This window comes from Salvia miltiorrhiza, chromosome 6, assembly GCF_028751815.1.
Source record: "Salvia miltiorrhiza cultivar Shanhuang (shh) chromosome 6, IMPLAD_Smil_shh, whole genome shotgun sequence".
NCBI classification, from domain to species: Eukaryota; Viridiplantae; Streptophyta; class Magnoliopsida; order Lamiales; family Lamiaceae; genus Salvia; species Salvia miltiorrhiza.
In genome coordinates, this window is record NC_080392.1 from 43676895 (window position 1) to 43698887 (window position 21993).

General features: G+C 35.5%; 4 protein-coding genes across 9 annotated transcripts; 3 read left to right on the top strand and 1 right to left on the bottom strand.

Annotated features, from left to right (window-relative positions):
* Window positions 1-1330: 1330 nt before the first annotated feature.
* On the top strand, window positions 1331-5859 carry LOC130989806 (protein FLX-like 2). Of its 2 annotated transcripts, none has more exons than XM_057913906.1 (5): window positions 1331-1506; window positions 3164-3792; window positions 4114-4259; window positions 4350-4432; window positions 4915-5859. In XM_057913906.1, the coding sequence occupies exons 2-5, from the start codon at window positions 3233-3235 to the stop codon at window positions 5530-5532; spliced, it is 1407 nt and encodes a 468-aa protein (XP_057769889.1). In that variant the 5' UTR covers window positions 1331-1506; window positions 3164-3232; the 3' UTR covers window positions 5533-5859. The 2 variants fall into 2 exon arrangements, with proteins under 2 accessions (XP_057769889.1, XP_057769888.1); XM_057913905.1 differs by having other exon boundaries at window positions 1345-1506; window positions 4912-5859.
* A 752-nt stretch (window positions 5860-6611) lies between these two features.
* LOC130989807 (probable 2-oxoglutarate-dependent dioxygenase At3g50210) lies at window positions 6612-10876 on the bottom strand. 2 transcript variants are annotated; one of them, XM_057913907.1, is made up of 13 exons: window positions 10612-10876; window positions 10411-10484; window positions 10183-10298; window positions 9080-9198; window positions 8943-9006; window positions 8371-8438; window positions 8072-8130; window positions 7814-7985; window positions 7690-7709; window positions 7574-7620; window positions 7407-7487; window positions 7202-7291; window positions 6612-6954 (listed from the first exon to the last, which is right to left on the bottom strand). In XM_057913907.1, the coding sequence occupies exons 2-13, from the start codon at window positions 10442-10444 to the stop codon at window positions 6814-6816; spliced, it is 1011 nt and encodes a 336-aa protein (XP_057769890.1). In that variant the 5' UTR covers window positions 10445-10484; window positions 10612-10876; the 3' UTR covers window positions 6612-6813. The 2 variants fall into 2 exon arrangements, with proteins under 2 accessions (XP_057769890.1, XP_057769891.1); XM_057913908.1 differs by having other exon boundaries at window positions 10411-10480; window positions 10612-10842.
* Window positions 10877-13778: 2902 nt separating this feature from the next.
* Window positions 13779-18674, top strand: LOC130989808 (uncharacterized). Of its 3 annotated transcripts, none has more exons than XM_057913909.1 (8): window positions 13779-13907; window positions 14077-14225; window positions 14356-14489; window positions 15247-15394; window positions 15623-15763; window positions 16497-17069; window positions 17743-17919; window positions 18299-18674. In XM_057913909.1, exons 1-8 carry the CDS (start codon window positions 13877-13879, stop codon window positions 18482-18484), a joined length of 1539 nt encoding a protein of 512 aa, XP_057769892.1. In that variant the 5' UTR covers window positions 13779-13876; the 3' UTR covers window positions 18485-18674. The 3 variants fall into 3 exon arrangements, with proteins under 3 accessions (XP_057769892.1, XP_057769893.1, XP_057769894.1); XM_057913910.1 differs by having other exon boundaries at window positions 13886-13961; XM_057913911.1 differs by lacking the exon at window positions 13779-13907 and having other exon boundaries at window positions 14133-14266.
* Window positions 18675-19310: 636 nt separating this feature from the next.
* Window positions 19311-21101, top strand: LOC130989809 (pterocarpan synthase 1). Of its 2 annotated transcripts, none has more exons than XM_057913914.1 (3): window positions 19311-19976; window positions 20161-20213; window positions 20837-21101. In XM_057913914.1, exons 1-2 carry the CDS (start codon window positions 19453-19455, stop codon window positions 20168-20170), a joined length of 534 nt encoding a protein of 177 aa, XP_057769897.1. In that variant the 5' UTR covers window positions 19311-19452; the 3' UTR covers window positions 20171-20213; window positions 20837-21101. The 2 variants fall into 2 exon arrangements, with proteins under 2 accessions (XP_057769897.1, XP_057769895.1); XM_057913912.1 differs by having other exon boundaries at window positions 19381-19976; window positions 20816-21101.
* Window positions 21102-21993: the final 892 nt, after the last annotated feature.

The window sequence follows — 21993 nt, forward strand, 5'->3', positions numbered from 1 at the left end:
TTTAATACTCTCTCCATCCATGAAAAAGAGTCTCATTTAAGGTTCGGCTCGGGTTTAAGAAAGTTGTTAAAGTAGGTGTAAGTGAGATAAATGTATAATTTGTAGGGATATTATTAGTACAAAAAAGTAGAATAAAAGTACATTTTTAGTTAAAAAGTGAAATAAAAGTACAATTTATAGTTAAATATAAGAAAAAATGTATGATGTGATGGTTTAAAAAGTTAAATGAGACTCTTTTTCATGGACAAAAAAATGGAGTAAGTAGGACTCTTTTTTATGGACGAGGGAGTATATATACATCGAATGAGCACGTTTCTGGTCCAATAAGTAGGTTTGCGCATTGATTTTTTTTTTTTTTTTTTTTTGTATTCTTTCTATTGAAGAAGTAATAAATATTGTCATTTTCTCATTATTATAGCTGCAAAAAATATTTAATTTGTCTAGTTTGACAACTCCCTCCGATTTGACTCTTGTGATGCGGTTTTTTTTTGGATGGGTAAGATTTGGTACAGTAACCTTTATCCCATGTGACAATGGCCGACTATCACGTTACTAATATAAAAAATAAAAAATTATTAATTGTTCTAGATATTTATATACTTTCTCATTCTCTCATATATTTATACTTGAAATCTTTTGACATGAATTTTAATAAAAAAGTGATTAAAAAGTTATTGAATTTATTAACAACGAATAAAGTTATTGATAGTAGAAAAATGATCTCACATTAACTCTTTACTCATTTGCTTGAATTGTTTTATTATATTTGATTATATTTTTATTAAAAATAAAAATCCATCCGTCCATAAGCATGATTTTAAGGATATGATTTTTAATAAATGATTGAAGATATATTTAAAATGGAGAAAGAGATTCACTGAAATTTATGTATTAAATGATTGAGTTTTTTCCTTTTTATAAATGTTAAATGTGAATATGGTATAAAATATAAAGGGTAACTTCTAAAAAAGGAAATATTATAATTTTCGTGGAGGAAAAGAGTATGAAATCATTATAAAAATATTATGATTAGATGATTGGGTGATTATAGTGATCATCGATAAATCATAAAAAAATAAATGTTATTTGGTTGAGGGAATATTAGTGATATAAAAGAGAAATAAATTAATTAAATATTTAAAATATTGGACGATTATGTGATGTGTTGAAACAGTCCATTTATTTTGTATTGTTGTTGTTATTTTTTATTATTATTATTTTTTTAATAAAGGTACAATCAAATTGTGGTGGCCCATTTTCCTTTTGAATCGGGTTAAAATTGATTGGGCTTATCTGGATTCAATCACGGTCCAAATGGATTGGGCCCAAATGTGTGGAACAACAATCCAATTGAAAAATAATACAGCAACGAGTCTTAACGATTCTCTGAAATTTCAATGGGGGAAGCAAACTTCACATAAAATGCGTACAAACCATCACGTAATCAAGCAAAACCCTGACCCCCCCAAATCTCATCTGAAGCCCACTGCTGTCGCCGGCGACGAGGTAAGCGATTGAGGTGACTTTAATATGCGAATCGATGGAATTTGCGATTGTATCAAAATCATCCGTTGCTGAAAATATCTTCTAGAGATTAGTTCGCGTGAATTTCGATTCATGGGTGGGATTTTTCTGGTTTTCTTTCTTGATAATGTTTATGCACATTAAAAAAAAAAAATTGCCTACAGGAATATGAGTTAGGCAGCGCCCGGAAGATCCGCTGTTGTGTAGATTACATTATTTTTATGAAGTAGGATCTTAATTGTGTTGTTTGTGAGCTCATTATTTAGATAACATTTCTAGGGTTGTTTGAGGGCTTTGGAGTTTCTCTTGCGAATCTGACCTTACACTTGCTTAATCACAACCATAATTTAGGCCTTTTCTTGCTACAATTGATGAACTACACAGGGTATTATCCACTATCTACATGTACGCATCACATACGTTCCACTCAAACGTGTATATGTGCAAATGTATGCTAGATATTTTCCATGGTTTAGATCACTAGCTATAGCATCTATGCAACCCAAAAGTGCATAAGAGGTATTGACATTGTTGTTTCAAGATATGAACTAGAAAGTTGTATGGTGCAGAAATGTTACTGCAAATTGATGCCTATTGACATTTCCCGGGTTTGTGGATCTCTACCTCAGATTAGGTATCAAATCCTAAAACATGGTGGAATGTAAGTGTTGTAAGGTGTTCGTGTCGGAAATACTTCAAAAAGAATTGCAGATGAATCTAGAACAATGTGGATTATCTTCAGATATAAAGTTATTTTTCTTATAACAACTTGTGAAGTATGAAAGATGATGTCCAATTGGTAGGTTGTTCTAAGTTAGTCTCACTGGTCTTGATTTTCTATGCAGATTTTTTCCACTTTTTTTCTTCTTATGACACTGCTGAAATTCAAAGATCTGCATAATACTAGAATTAAATATAATAAATTGTTGTAGTAAGTAACTAGATATAGAAGTTCTCTGGGGTAAGAGAGAAGAGGATTATTAAATTCATTAGGTTGTTCATAGAAGAAGCAATATGGCATCTCGTGCCCTTGGCATTCTGTGGCATTATTTATTTATTTATTAATATCTTTGGGTATCCGATGGAGCTTATCTTTTATGCACTTATGCAAGTGAAACATCCATATACTTTGAGTCTGTGTACTTGTTTATGTTGAAATTAGGTCTTGGTAATGTTTGAGTCTATATACTTTAATGTATGTAAAATTGGGTCATTGTGCTACCCCAAAAGGCAATGACCAACTTTAACATAAATGAAAGTAAAAAAACTTGAGTTTGTATGAATAAAGTTCAGGAATTCGAAAAATAAAAAATGGAAAAGCCAAAGAAAATAGAAAGACCTATAAAAAATGGAAGTACAAGGACCCCATTTAGAGATCTTGAAAGTGCAGTACCTAAATATGCTTTATTCCTTGCTTTTCTTTCATTTTTGTTAGAAATCTCAAGGAGCTTGTGGAAATATATTATTTGTCCATTTTCTAACTTTTTAATTTATTTATTTTTTGCTTGAGGTAGATTGCATCTTAACACATTGAGTTATACCAGTTTCTGCCCAGTTCTGCCATACACGACTTCTCGATTTTGTGTAAATGTCATACTGCACAACTAAGTTATGTAGGAATTGATTTGTTGTGGTGCAGTGAGTGCAATTCCCATATGCATGATAAGTAATAATATCCAATATAAGAGGTCAAAGTTGGGAGATAATTATGGCAAGTAAAGGTCGAGTCCCTCCTCCCCATCATCGTCGTCCTCTTCCTGGGCCTGGTGCAGTGCATCCTGATCCATATGCTTCTGCCGTTCATCCGCCTGTTGGTGGTTTTCCACATTTCGAAATGTTGCCTCCTCATGAACTAATGGCGCACAAGCTTTCTGCACAACATATTGAGATAGAGAAACTCGCAACAGAAAATCAGAGGCTTGCTGCTACTCATGGAACTCTGAGACAAGATCTTGCTACCGCCAAGCATGAGTTGCAATTAATACATGCACACATTGCTGATGTGAAGTCCGAAAAAGAGAAACAGACTAGAGCAATTACAGAGAAAATGTCAATGATGGAGTCTGAACTTAAAGCTGCAGAATCCATCCAAAAAGAGTTGCAGCAAGCACGGACTGAGGCACAGTCCTTAGTTTCTGGAAGGCAGGAACTAGTTTCAAAGGTACAGCAGTTGAATCGTGATCTTCAGATGGCTCACTCTGAGGCACAACATATCCCTCCGCTAGTGGCTGAACTTGATGGCTTGAGACAGGAGTATCAGCATTGCAGGTAATTTTTTTTTTATAATTTGAAACAAGGGTTTAGGACAGAAAAATGTGCAATGATTGAATATATAGCTAAAAGAAGAAGCTGTAGGGGAACTTGAACTTCAGCTGCCTAAAGACATCCAAACCAGTCAGTTTTCTAATAAGTTTCCATCTGGCATGTCTCTGGACTATAGTACAAACTTATGTTGGCATCATCAGATCATTGGATGGGAAACTAGTTTCATAAAGCTTTTTGCTCTATGTCGTGAATTTCATTTTTTCAGTTTGGACTTGGCATTACTTTTGAAACGACCAAATGATTTTTGAGATTTAATCTGCACAGGGGTACTTATGAGTATGAGAAGAAGTTATACAATGACCACCTCGAATCGCTTCAGGTAATGGAGAAGAACTATATGGCAATGTCGAGAGAAGTGGAGAAGCTCAGGGCTGAGTTGAGTAATTCCACAAATTACGACCACCGAACTGGTATAGGCATCTTCATGTTCAATTCCTTTCCCTAGTATGTTTATCTTTTACCTTGAGAGTAATGTTCCGCAATTGCGACTGTGAGTACAGGAGGGCTGTATGGTGGTTCCGCTGGATATAGTGGTAATGTTCCTTCGGGTAACTATGCTTCTGGTCAGGCCTATGGTGTACAGGTATGTATGTCAGCAATACATTGGCCATTGATAATATCTTCTGTGTAATATCTGAACTGTTCATGTTTTGCAAGTTGGAAATTACCATTTTAATCTGGATATATACCTGTTCAAAATTGCTGCAGTTTTCTATTGAAAACAAAAGGTGGACCTTTTTCATTTTATACTTTTTATTTTCTTTTTTTCCAATCTGTGAATGTGTTTATTTGAGTTGGTAGGAGAGAAAGTTGGGGATCAAACCAAATGACCTCATCTTTTTATTGGGTGAGTGACACGCCAATCTACAAATGTCAGGCTAAAGCTTAATAAGTCAAAAAATGTGCTTCCAATTTCCAAATTTGTATTTGTGGACTCTCTTACATCTAGATTCTAGACCATTTAATTGGACATAATTTTGGTCTCTGAAACAAAATTGAGAAGTGTGTAGATTTTTTCAAATTTCAAAGGAATCTCTGTGTAATTAATTTTGCACATTGCAGCAGGGCCATGGCTCTCATCTGGGAGGGGCTACTGGGGTTGGGCCTGCTGGTCCCGCTGGTACTGATGGTAGTTCTCAGCCTGCTCCCTACGGTTCAGCAAATGCTCGTGATGCATCCAGAGGCCCATTTTACACGGCATTTAGGGGAACTAGTTACGATCCCCAGAGGGTGCATGCTGGAGCAGGATATGAAGGCCAGAGGGTACAAACTGGAGCTAGTTATGATGCCCAATGGGGACCTACTGGACCAGGCTATGATCCCCTGAGGGGATCAGCTCCATCTGCACACAATACCCCTAGGGTACTGGGATATGAAGCTCAGAGAGTTCATAGATCTGAAACCCAGGAGGGACCCGGTTATGATGCTCGTAAAGGGTCGATTTATGATGGACAAGGTGCCCCCCCTGCTTATGATATCCAAAGAGGCTCAGGAGATGAAGCTCAAAGAGGAGCTAATTACGAGGCACAAAAGGGCGCCAGCTACGATGCAGCATCGAGAGGTACTGCAGGCCATCAAGGACAGGTTTCCATGAATAATCAACCTTACCCGCCAACACCGAGTTCTAGAACTGGTCCTGGATATGATTTAGCAACGCGTGGTGTAAATCCCGCCCATAGGTGATTTGAATGCCACCCTCAGGTTTTGGCGCCTGTGGAACTTGTTGAAGGTCACCTCGTCCGACCTACGGGTTCTCAATTGATGGAAGGGGCAATAAAGCCTTGTCGTTATTAACACTTGATCCTGTTTAACTTCTTCTAGTTTTTCATGAAGATGCTCTGCTGTGAGCGTAAAGAGTGAGAAGGAGCAACGGCGGAGTCTTTTGAAGTTTTACCGAGTTCACAAATCAGGCATATTGGATTAACTGCCATTTCTATCGGTTACAACTGTAGTAGAATTCGTTTACTTACTGTGCAGTTCACATAAATTGAATTTTGTGCTGATTTGGTATTCTTCTTTGTTTTCCCTATGCATTTCTGTCTATGTGAGCCGATTTTTTTGTTATTTCAACTTATGGAATATAAGAATATAGCCGAAGTGTTTTCACAGAAATATTCAATCAAATTTCGTAACAAGTTTTGTAAACAGGACTTAAGAAAGAACTCTTACACGTAATTTAAAAATCATCACAGTAAACATGTAAAAATTATTAGAAAATGGTGAAAATACTTTTTTTCTCATTTTCCATCAAAATGATCACATCCTTACTAATGACATTGCCTATAATTAGCACTATTTGGTTATACAAATGACACTATAACATTTTAAAATGTTATAGTGTCATTTGTATAACCGAATAATATCAATTATAAACAGTGTTATTTGTATAATCGAATAATATCAATTATATACAGTGCCATTTATTTCACAGCGTCGTTTATATAACCGATTAGTGTCAATTAGAGACAACGGCATTTGTATAATCGAATAGTGTCTTTTACATAGTTTGGGTCAGGGTCTGAGTGCGGGTGCAACCCGATTGCACCCAAGACCACCTCATAGAAAATTATTATTAAAAATATAGAAATTAAATAATAAATCATTATTAAAGTAAATAATTCATTCTTTTTACATCGTTTAGTAATAAGTATATATTATATATCCCATTTGTTATAATATATTGTTATTAAGTAAAAATTTTATATTTTTAAGAATAAGTAATTTAACATTAAATTTCAATCTAAGCTAGATTAAGTTTGGAATAAGCTCGTGAACCTCAAAATGTTCGATAAATAAAACTCGAGAGGCCGACTCGATAAGAGAACAAGCCAAGCTCGAGTTCAGCACTCAACTCGACGCAATCACGCCCTAGGGATCAAAGTCACAAATACGAGATAGCAACAGAAACACATCATGTACAAATACAACACAAGAATCTGTTTTGCCACAGAAGAAACTTGCTTGTTACAAAGAAATTAGATCGACGAAATTGTTGAGCACTTTACTCACCAAATGCTTCCCATAAACAGCTCCATCAAACTTCTTGGCGCCACCACTCTTCTGCACGCATATCTCTAGTGGCTCTACAGCAGCATCAAAGTTTGTCTAATAAAAAACCACAAGAAAAATCAACTATGAGAACTTTAGCGTTAAACCTAAAAAATAATCGCGTTGAACTTTATAAGTACACTATATACTGGCTTATTCATTATTTTCACTTCTCACGAAAAAAAAAAAAGCAATTCACTATAACCTAACCATATATATATATATAGAGAGAGAGAGAGAAAGAAAGAATCCAGTGAGAATTGAGAATACATATATCAAAGCATATATTCGAGCGAGATTCAACCTCATAGAAGTATGCAACACAAACACGATAGTTTGCAGAGTTGTTGATGACCCGATGCAGAGTCGATTCATATAGCCCATTCGTCAAGATCTGCAGCTTCCCAACATCCAGAATAAATAAACGTACGTGTGTGTGTGTGTGTTCGTGTCTACAATTATAGTAAACTTGTGGAATGAGAGGTTTGCTGCATGCACTGTGTGTGTACCTTCAGCATGTCGCCTATATTGCAAACGAATGTGCCTGGAACAGGTACAGCCGGTATCCATTCCCCATCATTGTTTCTCACCTACAACTCGAGAAGCCATCACAACATGTTTGTTGAGTAAAAAAAATCTGTAATTGGTTTCTGCGACGAGGGAGGAATTCACGTACCTGCAGTGCGGTTATATCGTCATCTTGATTAACCAATGTTAGTAAACCTACAAGTGAAAGCAAAACAATCAGTTTCGATTCATAAACAGGTTAAGAGGTGAATGTGTAAAAGTTACCGTAGTCAGTGTGTGCTCCGCTGGATTTGTTGTAGTAGCACAGAACCATCAAACATTAGAGATGAGATCAAACATTAGAGATGGGATTAAACATTAGACGAAAGCAAGTAGCTCGACACCTTACCATCCGACGTCATTCTGGGCATCGGGCATTTGCTTGCCATTGGAGTGGGAAACAGCAGGATATCCAATGATCCGAAGCACCCAGAATGGATCTCCGGCTATATTACCTTCGAACATATCCAAAGGCCCGCCCAACGCCAGAGCTATTCCCCTTAATATCTTTCTTGATAAATCTGCAAATAATGTACTTATCACTGTTGTCCATTGCAGACACACTAAACGGATATCAAGATGCACAAAATTTGTATCGATTTAGCACCTGTGCAACGATTGACATAATCCTCCATTAAATTTTTAAAACGAGGAAGATCACTTGGCCTGCAAATAGGAATAGATTCAGCAAGTAACTCAACCATTCGTTGTCCTTCATCCCACTTCATGCAACGAGTGGCAATGTTTCACATAAGTCAGCAACAATCAATGACATCATTAGTAAGCACACAATCTAGTGAGATGACTGAAGTTCAGGAACAACACGACATACAGTAAGTTTTGATTAGAATGCAAGAAATGCTGCAATATTTGGTGTCGCTAACTATTTTTTAGGCGAATACTTACCATTGATTACATCCTTCCAAAATTTCACCAAGACCTCCGTGCATTCCAGGTCTCACTTCTCTGTAGCACTGTTTTGCAGAATCAACGATACAAATTACACGAGAGAAAAACATGCAAGGACTATGTAAATAATTAACACATACAAGCACGACTTTTGGACCATGGAGTAAAAAATGATCAATTCTTACGAGAACACGCGACATGATGGTTGAAGAATTGGCTCAACTCATATAGCAAGACCCATCAACAACAAGCACGGTCATCACAAACATCCACACCCAAAATTAGCCCCTAGATTTCTCACTACATTCGACAATACCATATGAGGAAAGAACTATGCATCTCAATGCTTACTTCTCATTGCAAGAGATTAATCTTATCGTATTCTTTTATGATTTTGTAGTAGTAAGTGTCATTATATTTAAACACTGGCATTCAGGTTTAATTAGGAGGTTGTAAATGGGAATTTACAAATGAAAATAGTGTCAAAATGCCTCCAAACATTGAATAATCAATCAAGCAGCATATAAAGATTTAATCAATGATGAAACATGAATCCAAACCAAACCTACATCTATAGCTTCGTGCATGTCGGGTACACCTTTGGTAATGTTCTCTCCAACGATTTGGTATCCTCTGCATTCATCGGCATTGTCATTTAGACGTCATATCAATTACAACAAACTATGCAACCTTACATGTTGCAGACCTGTATCCAGTTGCTGCACAGAGTTTTATTTTGAGTTTCTCATCATATGGCAAATCGAAAAACTGGCGAGATATGCTTCTGATTTCTTTCACAATAGAATCTGGAATCTCATGGCCCGTCTGCATAAACACTACTTCATCAACATAAAACTAAAGACACCAAGAAACAAGGAAGAAACACAGGTTTCTTAAACTTTGTAACCAGTGCAACATAAACCCTCATCTCTCTCTCACACACACACACACAAATCAGCATGAATCGATTATAAGATAATTCGATCCAAAAATATCTATAGAATTCCACAAAAAAAGAAGAATATGATAAAAATAAAGGGGTGTCTGGGAGTTGTTTTAGGAGTTTATAAACTTTTGAAAAGTCTATATCAAAATAAGCTCCCCAAGAAATAAATTCATCATTCCCAACTTATCTTTTTCATAGTCTTATAAGCAAGAATCATTTTACAAAAATAATCCTACTACAATTAATCATTTTCATCATATACCCTTCAAATTTCATATATCTTCAATTATGATTTTCTCTGTATAACTCACAATACCCTCTCTAATTTATAAACTTAATTATCCAAGTACTTTACAACTTATAAGCTCTTGAGACATTATATCTTATAAGCTATTGAAATATCTTATTGTAAACTCTTTAAGGGCCGTTTACTTTGGAGGATTAGCCTTTGTAGATAAAAATAGTAAAGCTAGTCCCTTGTTTGCTTTGAAGGATTGAAACTTTGGGATATCCCAAGCCCTTTGATTATTTATATCATTTAAGCTAATTTTGCTTGATTCTTATCCCATTGAAATAGTGGGATTGGAAAAATCCTAATTTTGATAATAAAAATACTCAATCATACATCTTATCAATCATGCAAAATAAACGCCCACTTAGAATAAGCTCAGGCAAGCACCCTCTAAGAAAGAATGAAGAAACACATAAATCTTCTCGACTTTGCAATCACTGCAACATAAAACCCCCTCACGCACACACAATCACACACAAATCAGCATGAATTTGACTCTAAAATAATTCGATACAAAAACTATCTACATAATTCGATAGAAAAAAGAAGAAAATGAGTAGAATTTAGTTACCACGTAAAAAAAGCCAGCTTCTCTACAAGCTTTGTCCAGTTGTCGAACAACTTCTGCAACCCTTTCATCTCTGGTCGGGTTCGGATCGTCCCATTTCTCCACCAGTGGACTGATATCTGTCGTAATTGTGAAATTTCATTGTTGAATTAATCACCAACACATTAGTTGACATCTAAAATCTTCAAAGAAAATTTGACGGTAAAATAGCAAATTTGGGGAAATTAATACCGATCAACGGGATGGATCTGAAGTTGGTGGCCATGACCGCAGTTCTCAGCTCAGCTCAGCTCTTCTCTGACTGCCTAAAAACAATGTAGAATTGTTGCTATAATAATTCTTCTTCTTCTTTTTGTTTTTTGGTGTGTTGTATGTGTGCTGCAGTAACAGAAACAAGCAGGAGTATTCTATAACTATGGAATAAAGCTTTACCGTCTGGAAATTTGACACCTTAAAAGAGTGGATTTTGTGATGTCCAAAGCTCAATGCAGAGAAAATAGATTGTATTGAGATTACAGAACTGATGTGAAGAAGGGAAATGAAATGAGGTGGGGAGAAAGCTTTACTGCGTGGAAATGGAAATGGAAATGGAAATGGAAATGAGAAGGGAATCATACTCACCATAGTCCAGAGCAGTACCAGGCTGACACGGTGGGACCCCCACTTTTTTGGGCAACGTGCAATTGTGATAAATTAAATAAATAAAAGTAAAGATCGTGTGCCAAACGGAACTCGAACTCAAGAGCATTGGGCATAAAAACATGCTCTCTTTTGTTTCATTCTTTTTATTTCTTCTTTCAAGTTTCAAATTTTGTTCTTTCCTTTTTAATGTTGTCTTTTTTCCTTTTTCCTTTTTAATGTTTCTATTTATTTGATTGTAATGTATAAAAGCATAAAGGCCAAATTCTCGACGGACAATTTTTACTGTAAATATCACAATAATTTCATATATTTTCTACACAAGTCACTATTCTCATTTCTCAAATTTCTTTCATTTCAAAAAAATTTCAAGAACATTATGAATGAATTTTCAAATTAATTTGATTCCTATGGATCAAATTCCATTTCTATGAATTCAAGTTTTTATTCTAAAAATTGACGTTCGTCCCAATTTTTCAAATTTCTCTTGATTAAATATGCTTAATCTTCAAATATATCCTAACAATCCCATGAGTCAATCAATCCCTTCATTTCAATTTTCATTCCAATGGCATCCGTTGGATTTCAGCCATATGGATATCCCTCGAGCTGGTATCTCCTGCCAGGATTTCCCCCACAAGGATATTCTTCGTAAGAGTTTATGTTTTCAGACTCCTCTAGGAGTCCAACATAGATATGAGAGTGGTATTGATGGAGGGACACCATCTTCAAAAAAGGCAGCTCAAGGTACGAGTGCTTGCGCCACTTTTGCCGAAATGTTATTGAGGTTTTCGTGCACGCTACTTGAGGCGGCCAACTGTTGATGACTATCGGCGATTGATGGAAATGCACGAGTAGAGGCACAACCCTCCTGGAATGATCGAGAGTCTGGATTGTATGCACTAGACATGGAAAATTTGTCCAATAGCATGGAAAGGTCAGTTCACTCGCGCGCGATCATGGAGTCCCAACAATTATGCTTGAGGTGGTTGCGTCTCAAGATTTGTGGATTTGAGATGCTTTTTTTGGAGTTGCAGAATCAAACAATGACATAAACGTGTTTACTCAGTCTCCCATGTTTAATGACGTTCTACAAGGACAAGCTCCTTGCATTCCGTTCACAATAAATGACACTCAATATGTCCATGGATACTACCTAATAGACGGTATATATCATGAGTAGACAATTTTTGTCAAGAGCTTAGAAAAAGGTTAACTTCATTGAATGCATTAGTACTCAGCCCAAAGTTTTTTTTAAAAAAAATCTTTTCCATATTGAAGGAGTTGGGTGCAGTAGAGGGTAGGATGTAATATAGGTCTGTAACAATATATGAAGGTCGAGCATTTTCCTTGACAAGCCCTTCCCCCATAACTTTTTGAAACACACTCAGTTATTTTGGCAATGCTCTTCGTGGCACTTAAAAACTTGTTTGTTTGCTTAAACAAATTGAACAAACGAGTTGCTTTCGGGCACTCAACTACCTTTACAATGAACTTCTCAGACTTGACCGGAGTCTTCGGACTTCGTGTCAAGTCTGGTTCTTTTGAGCAACCAATCAAAGATCGATTAATTAATTACACTAATTAATCAATTTTTAGCAATGATAGATAAGTTAATTATTTTCGCGAATTAATCTAGTCCAGTTAAGCACCCACAACCCACGTGGTGACCTTTAGATAAGTCCGGTCGTCACAATAAGTTTTCTTCTTCTGTTGTCTTCGCCTCCGAAGGCTTTCCGACGAACTAATTACATCTGCAATTTCTAAAAATCCAGACACAAGTTGTACGAATTAGACAACACCTCCATCGTTGTAGCCTGAAAGTTGAGGAAATAGCCATTCAGACTTTCCCCCCCCCCCAAAAAAAACAATAGTTGGCAGTTTATTATTATTATTATTATTATTATTATTATTATTATTATTATTATTATTAATGCACGCGCCTTCTTTAACCTCACTAAAGCCTGGCTCTAATGCACGCACCCTTTCTGAGCCACCCCACCCCGCCAGCATTGCTTCGGCTCTAGCGCCGGAACTTGAGACGACCCGTGGAGCTGGCGCTTCAGATGCTCTACGGACCACAATTTTAAGTTAAAAATTTACAAATTTCTACTCCTTTTGTCCCACAAGAGAGAGCATCATTTTTGGTGGCACGAGTTCTAATAAAATGTTAGATGAATGTATTGGGAGTTGAAAAAATGATTCACTTTATTATAAAATAAGAGTAAAAAATAAGGAGTTAGTGGTGTGGTAGTATCTAAAAATGGCAAATGCATACTCTTGTGGGACGTCCAAAAATAAAAATAAGGGCACAGTCTTATGAGACGGAGAGAGTATTAAAGTATGTAATAACACGCTAATAATTTTTTTTATTAGAATATGTAATTAGTTTGCAACATATGAACATTCTCAAAGGAGATTGTGATTAATGATTTGGTATTTATAGATATCATAATTATTAGGAAATGAATAATGGATAATGTTAAAAAATTATAATCCATCCGTCCCAATTTTAGTATTCATATTTCGTTTTTTGACAATCTCATATTTTGGTATTAATTTATATTTTTAGTAAAAGTAGATGGAAACTTTACTCTATTTTAATTATTTTAATACTCATTATTCACATAAAAAAGTAAGACCATTATTCTATCTACGACAGATTCAACTATTTTATTAAAACCGTGTGACACTCTAATTGATACTAAAAATTGGGACCGAGAAAGTAATTATAATTTTGTTTATATATATATATATATATATATATTGGTTTTTGGGTTATTATAAATTTATTTTGATTTTTCGATTTGATTCGGTTTAAATTCTAAAAATTGTGATTAATTTAATTTGATTTGATTTGATTTTTTAAAAATTAATACTGTATAAATTTAATTTAGTTTAATTTTAGCAAAACATCGAATCGACAAACCTGTAAATATAGATATAGATTTATAACTAGAAAATTACTAGTGAGGCGAAAACTGTATATATATCGAACCAAAACAAAATTCAAAGTTCAAAATTTTCATTTTCGCGGCACAGATAGTTGCCAGTTGCCATGAAAGAGGATTCGCTTCAACACCATTTAGGTAAATCAATATTTCGAGTTGCATAATATCGCTCTGATGAACTAGATAATTCATGTGTGCATATTCTCAATCAGCCTTAGGGTTTCGCTCGCCCCTTCATTTTGGGTGGGTTTTGATATTTTTTTGTATTTAATCAATTGATTTTTTCTTTTTGTGGCTTTTTCGACAGGATCTGCTCGTCACCTTGTGAAAGGAATGGAATCGGTAGTGGCGACGGTCAGCGGTTATCAGGGTTCCGAGAGATTTAATATAATCAAACTGATTGATCGCACTGGAGCTAGTTACGTTGGAAATATGAGCCAGTCAGTTACACATTTGGTAGGAGGTTGAATTGTAGTTGTATGTTTAAATTGTTCTCGGTATGATATATGATGTTGGAAGATATTTTTCGTCTGAATTTCAAAGATGTTTCCTGTTTCTTAGCAGTTTGATTGGTTGCGTTGGTTAGGTGTGCTGGAAATTTGAAGGCAGAAAATATGAGCTTGCCAAGAAGTTTAGGATACCGGTTGTTAATCATTGCTGGATTGAGGAATGCGTAAAGCAAGGAAGGCGTGTTTTGGAGGAGCCATATACCTATAGAAGGTAGGTTGAGCTCTAGAAAAGTCACATTATTAATGTCAGTTGTCTTGCGATTGTCCATTCTATTTAAACCGATGTCTGGTAGAAATCTTGAGTTATAAGGGACTTAAAATTATGTTCGTTCTATGTAATGTAGGATCTTGAAAAGTTTTCGATTACGGTTTGCTGATATAGTTTCATACTATGTGCGAAGCTTTGAATGAATAACTAATTTATCATATGGAAGCTTTTGTCAGTAGTATTTTAATGTCTAGAAATAGAGCTAGTACAGGAATGGTAATGCATATGCACCTTATTGACTGCCCCTAAAAAGTGCTTCTTCCAGCTTAAGTCAGACTGCTGTCATAATTCGTTTACAGTCTAGTCTATTGAGGCAAAATCATTTTCATTGGGACACATTAAGCTCAATTATTTCTTACAGTGTCCCAATCTCGACAAATTAATTTATGATTATTCAACTATAGTTAGTATTTTTGAGATATCACTGTCAACGCAAACCAAATTAATAGTATCCTGAATTATTTCAAAGTTTTTAGTATTGCTTCTTCCACTGATTTGAAGTTATGCAAATTAAGGCTTCCATTCTGGACCAGATATAGTAACTTGCTTGATTTCAGCCAAACAAACCATTGTCCATTTCACTGTTGTCTGGTTGTATGTTTGTCAGAGAAGTATTATCAAAGCGTCTATTGCAACAACCGATTTTTAATGGTACAGATAACAATCATTTATATTATTATTCATTATTGATTTCTTGCAGTGGAGAAGAAATGGGACATTTGGTTCTGGATATCGACCTGGCAAAAGCTCAATCAAAAGACTTGAAGAATGCTAAAAGATCTTTTGTTGAAACTGAAAGTGAAGACATAAATGATGCCGGTTGGAAGAATTCAATCCTTTTAGATGAGGTAGTGTTACTTTTCTTCAAGTAATCAGTAATCATTAATATGCATGGACCCGTATTCATGGAGCTTGCTGTGCCCTGTTATTGGAAAAATTAGAATGTAGCATTCTTATGGTACCCTTTGAAGTTTTTGTTGGCTCTGTATTTCATTGAAAAGATGCTTGTGGATTTGCTGCTGCAGATTTGTTTGCAATGACCTCAGTTGTGGCTTTTGTTTTCTGATGTATTACAGGATCTATTTCCTAAGAAGAGGCGGAATGATCATGGTTCCAGTAGATCAATAGGGAAAGCAATCAAAAGAAATTCAAGGAAGGATTGTCCTAGTAGCAGTAGACGTGGCCTTAAAAAACTATCAACAACCAAGAATATAGAGGTACTAAATTTTAATAAGCCCCTCTCTTTATCCATTTCAGAAGTTCTATTCTAGGTAGACGGTATGAAAATACAGTGGCCTCTATGTTTACTGGATTTAAATGGACACATGATAATCACTTTTGGTGTTTCTTTGAAGCTATCACAGCTTAAAAGTTAACACAGGCACTTATCACCTGGAATAAGGTGTATTTTCTAATTATAGATAAATTGGATTATCACCCAGAAATACGCCTCTCGTTTATAAAATATTTGGTATTATCACTAATTCAATTAGCATGTGAACCATCTCTTTTACAAAAAGAAAGAAAAAGAAAAAAATTCATCCTATAGCTTCAAGATGGCATAATTTATAATTTCAATCTAGTTGTATAGTAGAAGCATTTGGATTCAAGTACAGAACTTGAGCCAATATTTTAGATGACTTCATTTAACCTCTAGAACTAGCGTTTCTAGAACCAAGACCCTAAAATAAATTAAAGTTAATCCTTAACAAAGTTCGATGAATTTTATTGACTTTAAAGATTAAACCTAATTCTCAATCTCACTAACCCTATATGGAGTTTCAGATCTTACCATTTTGTTAGATTGTTATTTATTCATTTATTTACTCCATTGCCCTGCCCTTGTCCACCTTTGTTACAAGTTGGTGATTTGTTTTCATTAAGTCTATGTGCTCAAAATTTTCATGTGATGTTGGAATTATGTTGTTTCGTGATGTTCTCCTTCAACAGCTTGGAGAAGCAAGCACGTCGCATCGTGCATATTCTTGTAGACTGGAAAAGAGGAACTCTACTTCTCCGGAATCTCGGTCCAAGGGCCGTAGGCTGGTGAAAAAGTGTACGAGTTTGAAGGATTGGTTAATAATTTCAGATGTGGAGGAAGAATGTGAGGAAGTTAAAGTGTTACCAGAGATTAAAAGCCGTGGAGATTTGGTTGAGAGGCACCGATCTACTAAAAGGCATACATCTGATATGAGGAGTACTTTAAATGGTTTAGAAAGTATTGATGATCATGATACTGTTCAAGAGATTGAGCATTTAGATGGTGATGACATTGAGGAACCTGGATATGTAAATCATGAAAACCAGAATTCACATGCTCGTGTTACACCATCATCCTTTGAAACTCCAGAAAAGCTTCATGAAGCTGCTAACCCGGGTTCAACTGAAGAAGAGAGCTTACTGCCCGCATCAAGTGAATTGTCATGTGTTATATGCTGGACGGATTTCAGTTCCACTCGTGGAGTACTTCCATGTGGTCACCGATTTTGCTTCTCATGCATCCAGAACTGGGCTGATCATAAGGTGCACATTCTCTGCTTCTCATTTTTTCCAAATATATTTTGTTCTTCTAAGTCCTATTTGCAGTTATCATTGGCAATTTGGCACCTCATTTTCTTTGAGTTCTAGGCTGTACCTTTTATTTGCATATTCACTTCAGAGGTGGGGCGTTTGGTTTGGTGGATGAGATAGATAAGATTGATAGAATAGAGTAGGATTAGAAGATGATTAAATAATCAACCCAACTTTGGGGTGATAAATAATCATCCAATTGGATGATTAGAGTGCAGGCCGAGTTATCCATCACCGGCCGAATCATGCAAACCAAACATTTGATTAAGTTGGATTATTTTGTCAATCATTCTTTTCACTCAAACCAAACGCCTCCTTTGAGTTTAAATACCAAGATATTGCTTCTGCTGTAACAGCATAAAATGTTTCTATTGGCTAGGGCATAGCTAATAGATATTACATGATAAAATATTTAGTCTATCACAGGAGAGAATATGGATTGTTTGTTAATAAGATACCATCTCATATGTAGCCTGCTGCTCTTTTCCTTATTTCCATTAACATTTGTTTCCATTTAATTAATTGAGTTGTAGTAGGATTAAACAGTAAACACAACAAAATCTTAGAATTCTTATTGTATTCAGCACCATATGCATTTACTTATTGATAGTTATACTCTTGACAGAATTCAAGTGGAAAGCCTTCAACATGTCCTCTGTGCAAAGCTAGTTTCATATGCATCACTAAATTGGAAGATGCTGTTTCTTCAGATCAGAAAATATATTCTCAGTCTATGCCAAGAGACAGTTCGAAAACGAATCTGTATGTTCTTCCTGACGAAATATATAGTCATCCAGCCAATGTAAGTGATTTCGAGCTTTCCCTTTTCTGTTCGGTTTCTTCTGCAGTAAACCAAGATCTGTTGGAGTCTACATAATTATAATTGACAGATCAATCCTAAAGTGTTTTGTTACATTCGAGTTACTTATTAAGTTAAATGTGGTTCTCCTCGTGTAAATAAAGATTTTGAACAACTGAGGAATTCGTACAAGCAACATGGAAACTGATAAAATAAATAGACTACTTACAATAATTTTGTTCCTTCCCTTTATTATACTTTTCTCAAACTGAAATAACCTCTTTTCAAGGTGTTAGGACCTCGACATTCATTCTTTCGCTGTTTGTGCTGTAATGTTATTATGTTTGGTTCGATGTCTTAGAAGAGATGTTTATTGGTGTAGGTATCAGTATCAGCATCAGCAACAGTTTGTTACCAATGCTCGAGTAGAGAACCTGCGGATCTTCTCGTTAGTTGTAATTCCTGCCAGAATCGATGTGTTCATTCATTCTGCCTTGATCCGCTATTGCTTCCCTGGACATGCGTGCATTGCCAGGAACTCCACACGCTTTACCTTCGCAACCGTTAGCTCTCACCTACATGTATTGCATCTTTTCAATAATAGTGGAAATGTATTTTTCCATCCTAGACTATCTTGGTATTTTCCCTCGAATTCATCTGCTTTTATACTCTATGACATGGATTTGTTCATAATAAAGCAAACCATGCATAATTGGTTTGTAGAAATTATTATTATTATTATTTGGATGAGTTCACCAGTTCTTGGCTTTGTCTGTCCTTGATTTTTCATCAGCAACGAAATAGCAGGTAAGATGCTTGAATGCTCTATTTTGAGACTTATCATTTTTCTACTCATGATTTAAATGGACGTAGGGTTGTAAACGAGCCGAGCTGAATACTAGCAAGCTCAAGCTTGGCTCGTTTAAATATTCGGGTGTTCGAGCTCGATTCGAGCTTATATCTTGTTGATTGAGCTTGACTCGTCTTCCACTTACCAAGCTTGAGCTAAGTTCGAGCTCGGCTTGGGTGATGCTAGATAATATCGAATTTGAGCTTGAGCTCGGCTTGTTAGATGTTTGTGTATATGATGTTCGAGCTTGAATTTGTTATAAATTTAGGGAAAATTTATTAATTAATATGCTACTAGACCTCGAGTTCAATTCGTTTAAAGCTCGTGCACTAACTCGATTGAAGGCTTGACTGAAGATTCATGAATAGGTTTGCAAACATGTTCACGAATAATCGAATCCGAACATGTTCGCGAGCTCAACAAGCCGAGTATTGTCCGGTTTGAGCTTAGCTCAATAAAATTCTCGAGCTCAGCTCGTTTACTATCGAATCGAGTTTCGAACGATTTTCATTTACAGCCCTACTCATAGAGATGAACATAGATAATAGATTAGGTAAGTTGCTAGCTAAAATGTGGATTAGGTCGCCAAAACTTCCCAAACACAAACCAAAAACACTCACAAAAACCTGTATTAAAACATCATCACATTCTAATTCATATGCATCACTGCCTCTGATCAATCAATAATGCTGTCAAGAATCATATATTGCAGCGCAGTTGTTTTAGCCACAACTGCAGTCATACTTCTAGCCTTGTTCTCGCCGCGGCCCCACCGGAGCGGCCGCATCACTCCCCAGATGGCCTTATCTTTCTACATCCAACAACCCCAGCTGGGCGGCTCCGTGGCGGCGCCGCCCAGCGCAGGGGCGCTGATCTTCCACCGGTGGCTGACCGAAGGCCCCGAGAACACGTCGCGGGTGGTGGGGAAGGCTCAAGGGTTCATAATACCGGTGGAGGGCTTCGCGCACTCGGCTTTCAACATCATTTACCTCACGTTTCACACACACGAGCATTCTGGCAGTGTTAGTGTTGAGGCCAGGAACTTGGCCTTCAAAGAAGAGGAAGAGCTGAGTGTTGTTGGTGGCACTGGCTCTTTTGCCTTTGCTACTGGAAATGCTGTGTTTGCTCAGATTGGGAGACAACCATCTAATATGGAAGCATCCTATCACATAAAATTGCATTTGGATTTCCCAGACAATTTTGGGATGAGGTGAAAGTTTAGACAAAATTACTTTTTTGATATTATTCTTCATTTCTCTGCTATTACTTGCTATTATAAAAATCAGATAATTGTTTCTGTTTTTTGATTAATATACACACACTGCCGGTGACGAACGCAGAAAAGTATATTAACTGATGTCTAATTATAGGCTTATATTCTGTTTGGCTGACAGGATTACATGATATCAAGAACTCAGCACCCTTGCCACACATGAACCAAACACAGGTAAATAATCCATCTACTGCAAGGATTGAATCTAAAATATGATAAGAAAATTCCTATCCCCTTCGTCCCAACTTTTAGTATCCATTTGAGGGTGACTCGAGTTTTAATAAACTGGTTGAGAGTGTTGCGAGTGAAACATGGGTCCCTTTTATGTGAGTGTTAAAATGATTAAAATAGAGCAAGAGTCCCACCTACTTTTACTAAAAATAGAATTAGATACTAAAATGTAGGACGATCAAAAAAGAAAAATTAGATACTAAAAATTGGGACGGAGATAGTATTTTTATGTAAATATATAAAAATCGATAGTATTTATGATGAACTTATTTTGTACAATAGAGTGTTTGAGTCTCCTAGACTTGTTCATTAATTAATTAAGTTTCTTTTTATGTTTCTGATTCATGAGTTTGTTTTGCATATACGTGTCATAAAAAAATAGTGCATATAAAAATACAAGCCTTAAACTAATACATTCAAATAGTATGTATATATAATAGGAGAAATCAAAACATGAAATCATTTCAGATTATTAGGGCATGAGTGAAGCTATAAAAAATATGGGCATATAAAAAATTTAAAATACGATATTGTGTATATAACAGAATTTTCCAACTTCAAAGCAGTTTTGTTGGATGGAAGCTCGAAGCAAAAGGAGGTTGGATTCAGCTATGCAAGATGGATGAAGATCTTAAAAGTTTATTCAGTTTGCAAAATTATATTGTGTGTAATATATAATGTAGTGGTTGGATGTAATAAGTAATGAAAACATATAACACACGACAAAAAATGAAGAATTCATGGCTGAACAAAGGCATAGTAACAAAATGAGAATGACATCTGTAATGTTATTTATCGACTTAAATAAATAAGGAAATATTTGCATCCAAACTTTTACAATTTGAATTTCCAGGTTGAGCTTGTAACCTTTCAAAGTATAAATTCAGGTGCTGGGTGCACCTTAAAATTGGCAGTTGTGTAGTTATGTTAACTACTCATTTTATATTAAAGAAAATATCGAACTATTTTTTGAAAATATCAAAGAAAATATCGAATTCAATATTTGGCACTCCATCTTATAAACACTAATTTTGGCTATTTTTTGCTATTTTTTGCATTTTCGGACTGTATTATCCTTAATTTGCGCGGACCGGATCGAATTGGGCGCGCGGGTTGGACGGGATTTCGGATGTACTTTAGGCACTAATGTTAGGTGTTGATTTAATTTATCTCATGATACGATATTTACCTTAAGGGAGAATTTTTTTACCTGATTTCGAATTGGGACAGAGCGAAAATTTTATTAATTTTTTGAATATTGTTATTCAACATTATATGCTAATTTGTTCATTATTTTCACTTTTTATAAAAAATAGTAATTTCACTAGAACTTAACCTATGCTGTATTTTACTGTAGTTTTTCACTGAGAATAACATTTTTGTAAATTTGTTAGCTATTCAACATTTTTGTAAATTTGTTAGCACGAGATTGATAATGAGCTCCTTTCAAATTTACGTTATACCATTATTTGAATTATTTCAATTAATTAAAAAATAATAATAAGACCAAGATTGAATCTTATCGAACTCGTTAAATGGCTCACTTTTTCACCTTTCTCCCCTTTAATAAGTAGAATATTAAGATTTCCACCTCAAAAAGCACAAGTATTGCATCAAACTTTTACTATGATAGGCTTGGGGTGGGCGCCGCTTAACTTTTATGCTTCATTGTTTATACATATTAACATCAAACTTTACTAGGCTAATACATTCCTAAAACTAT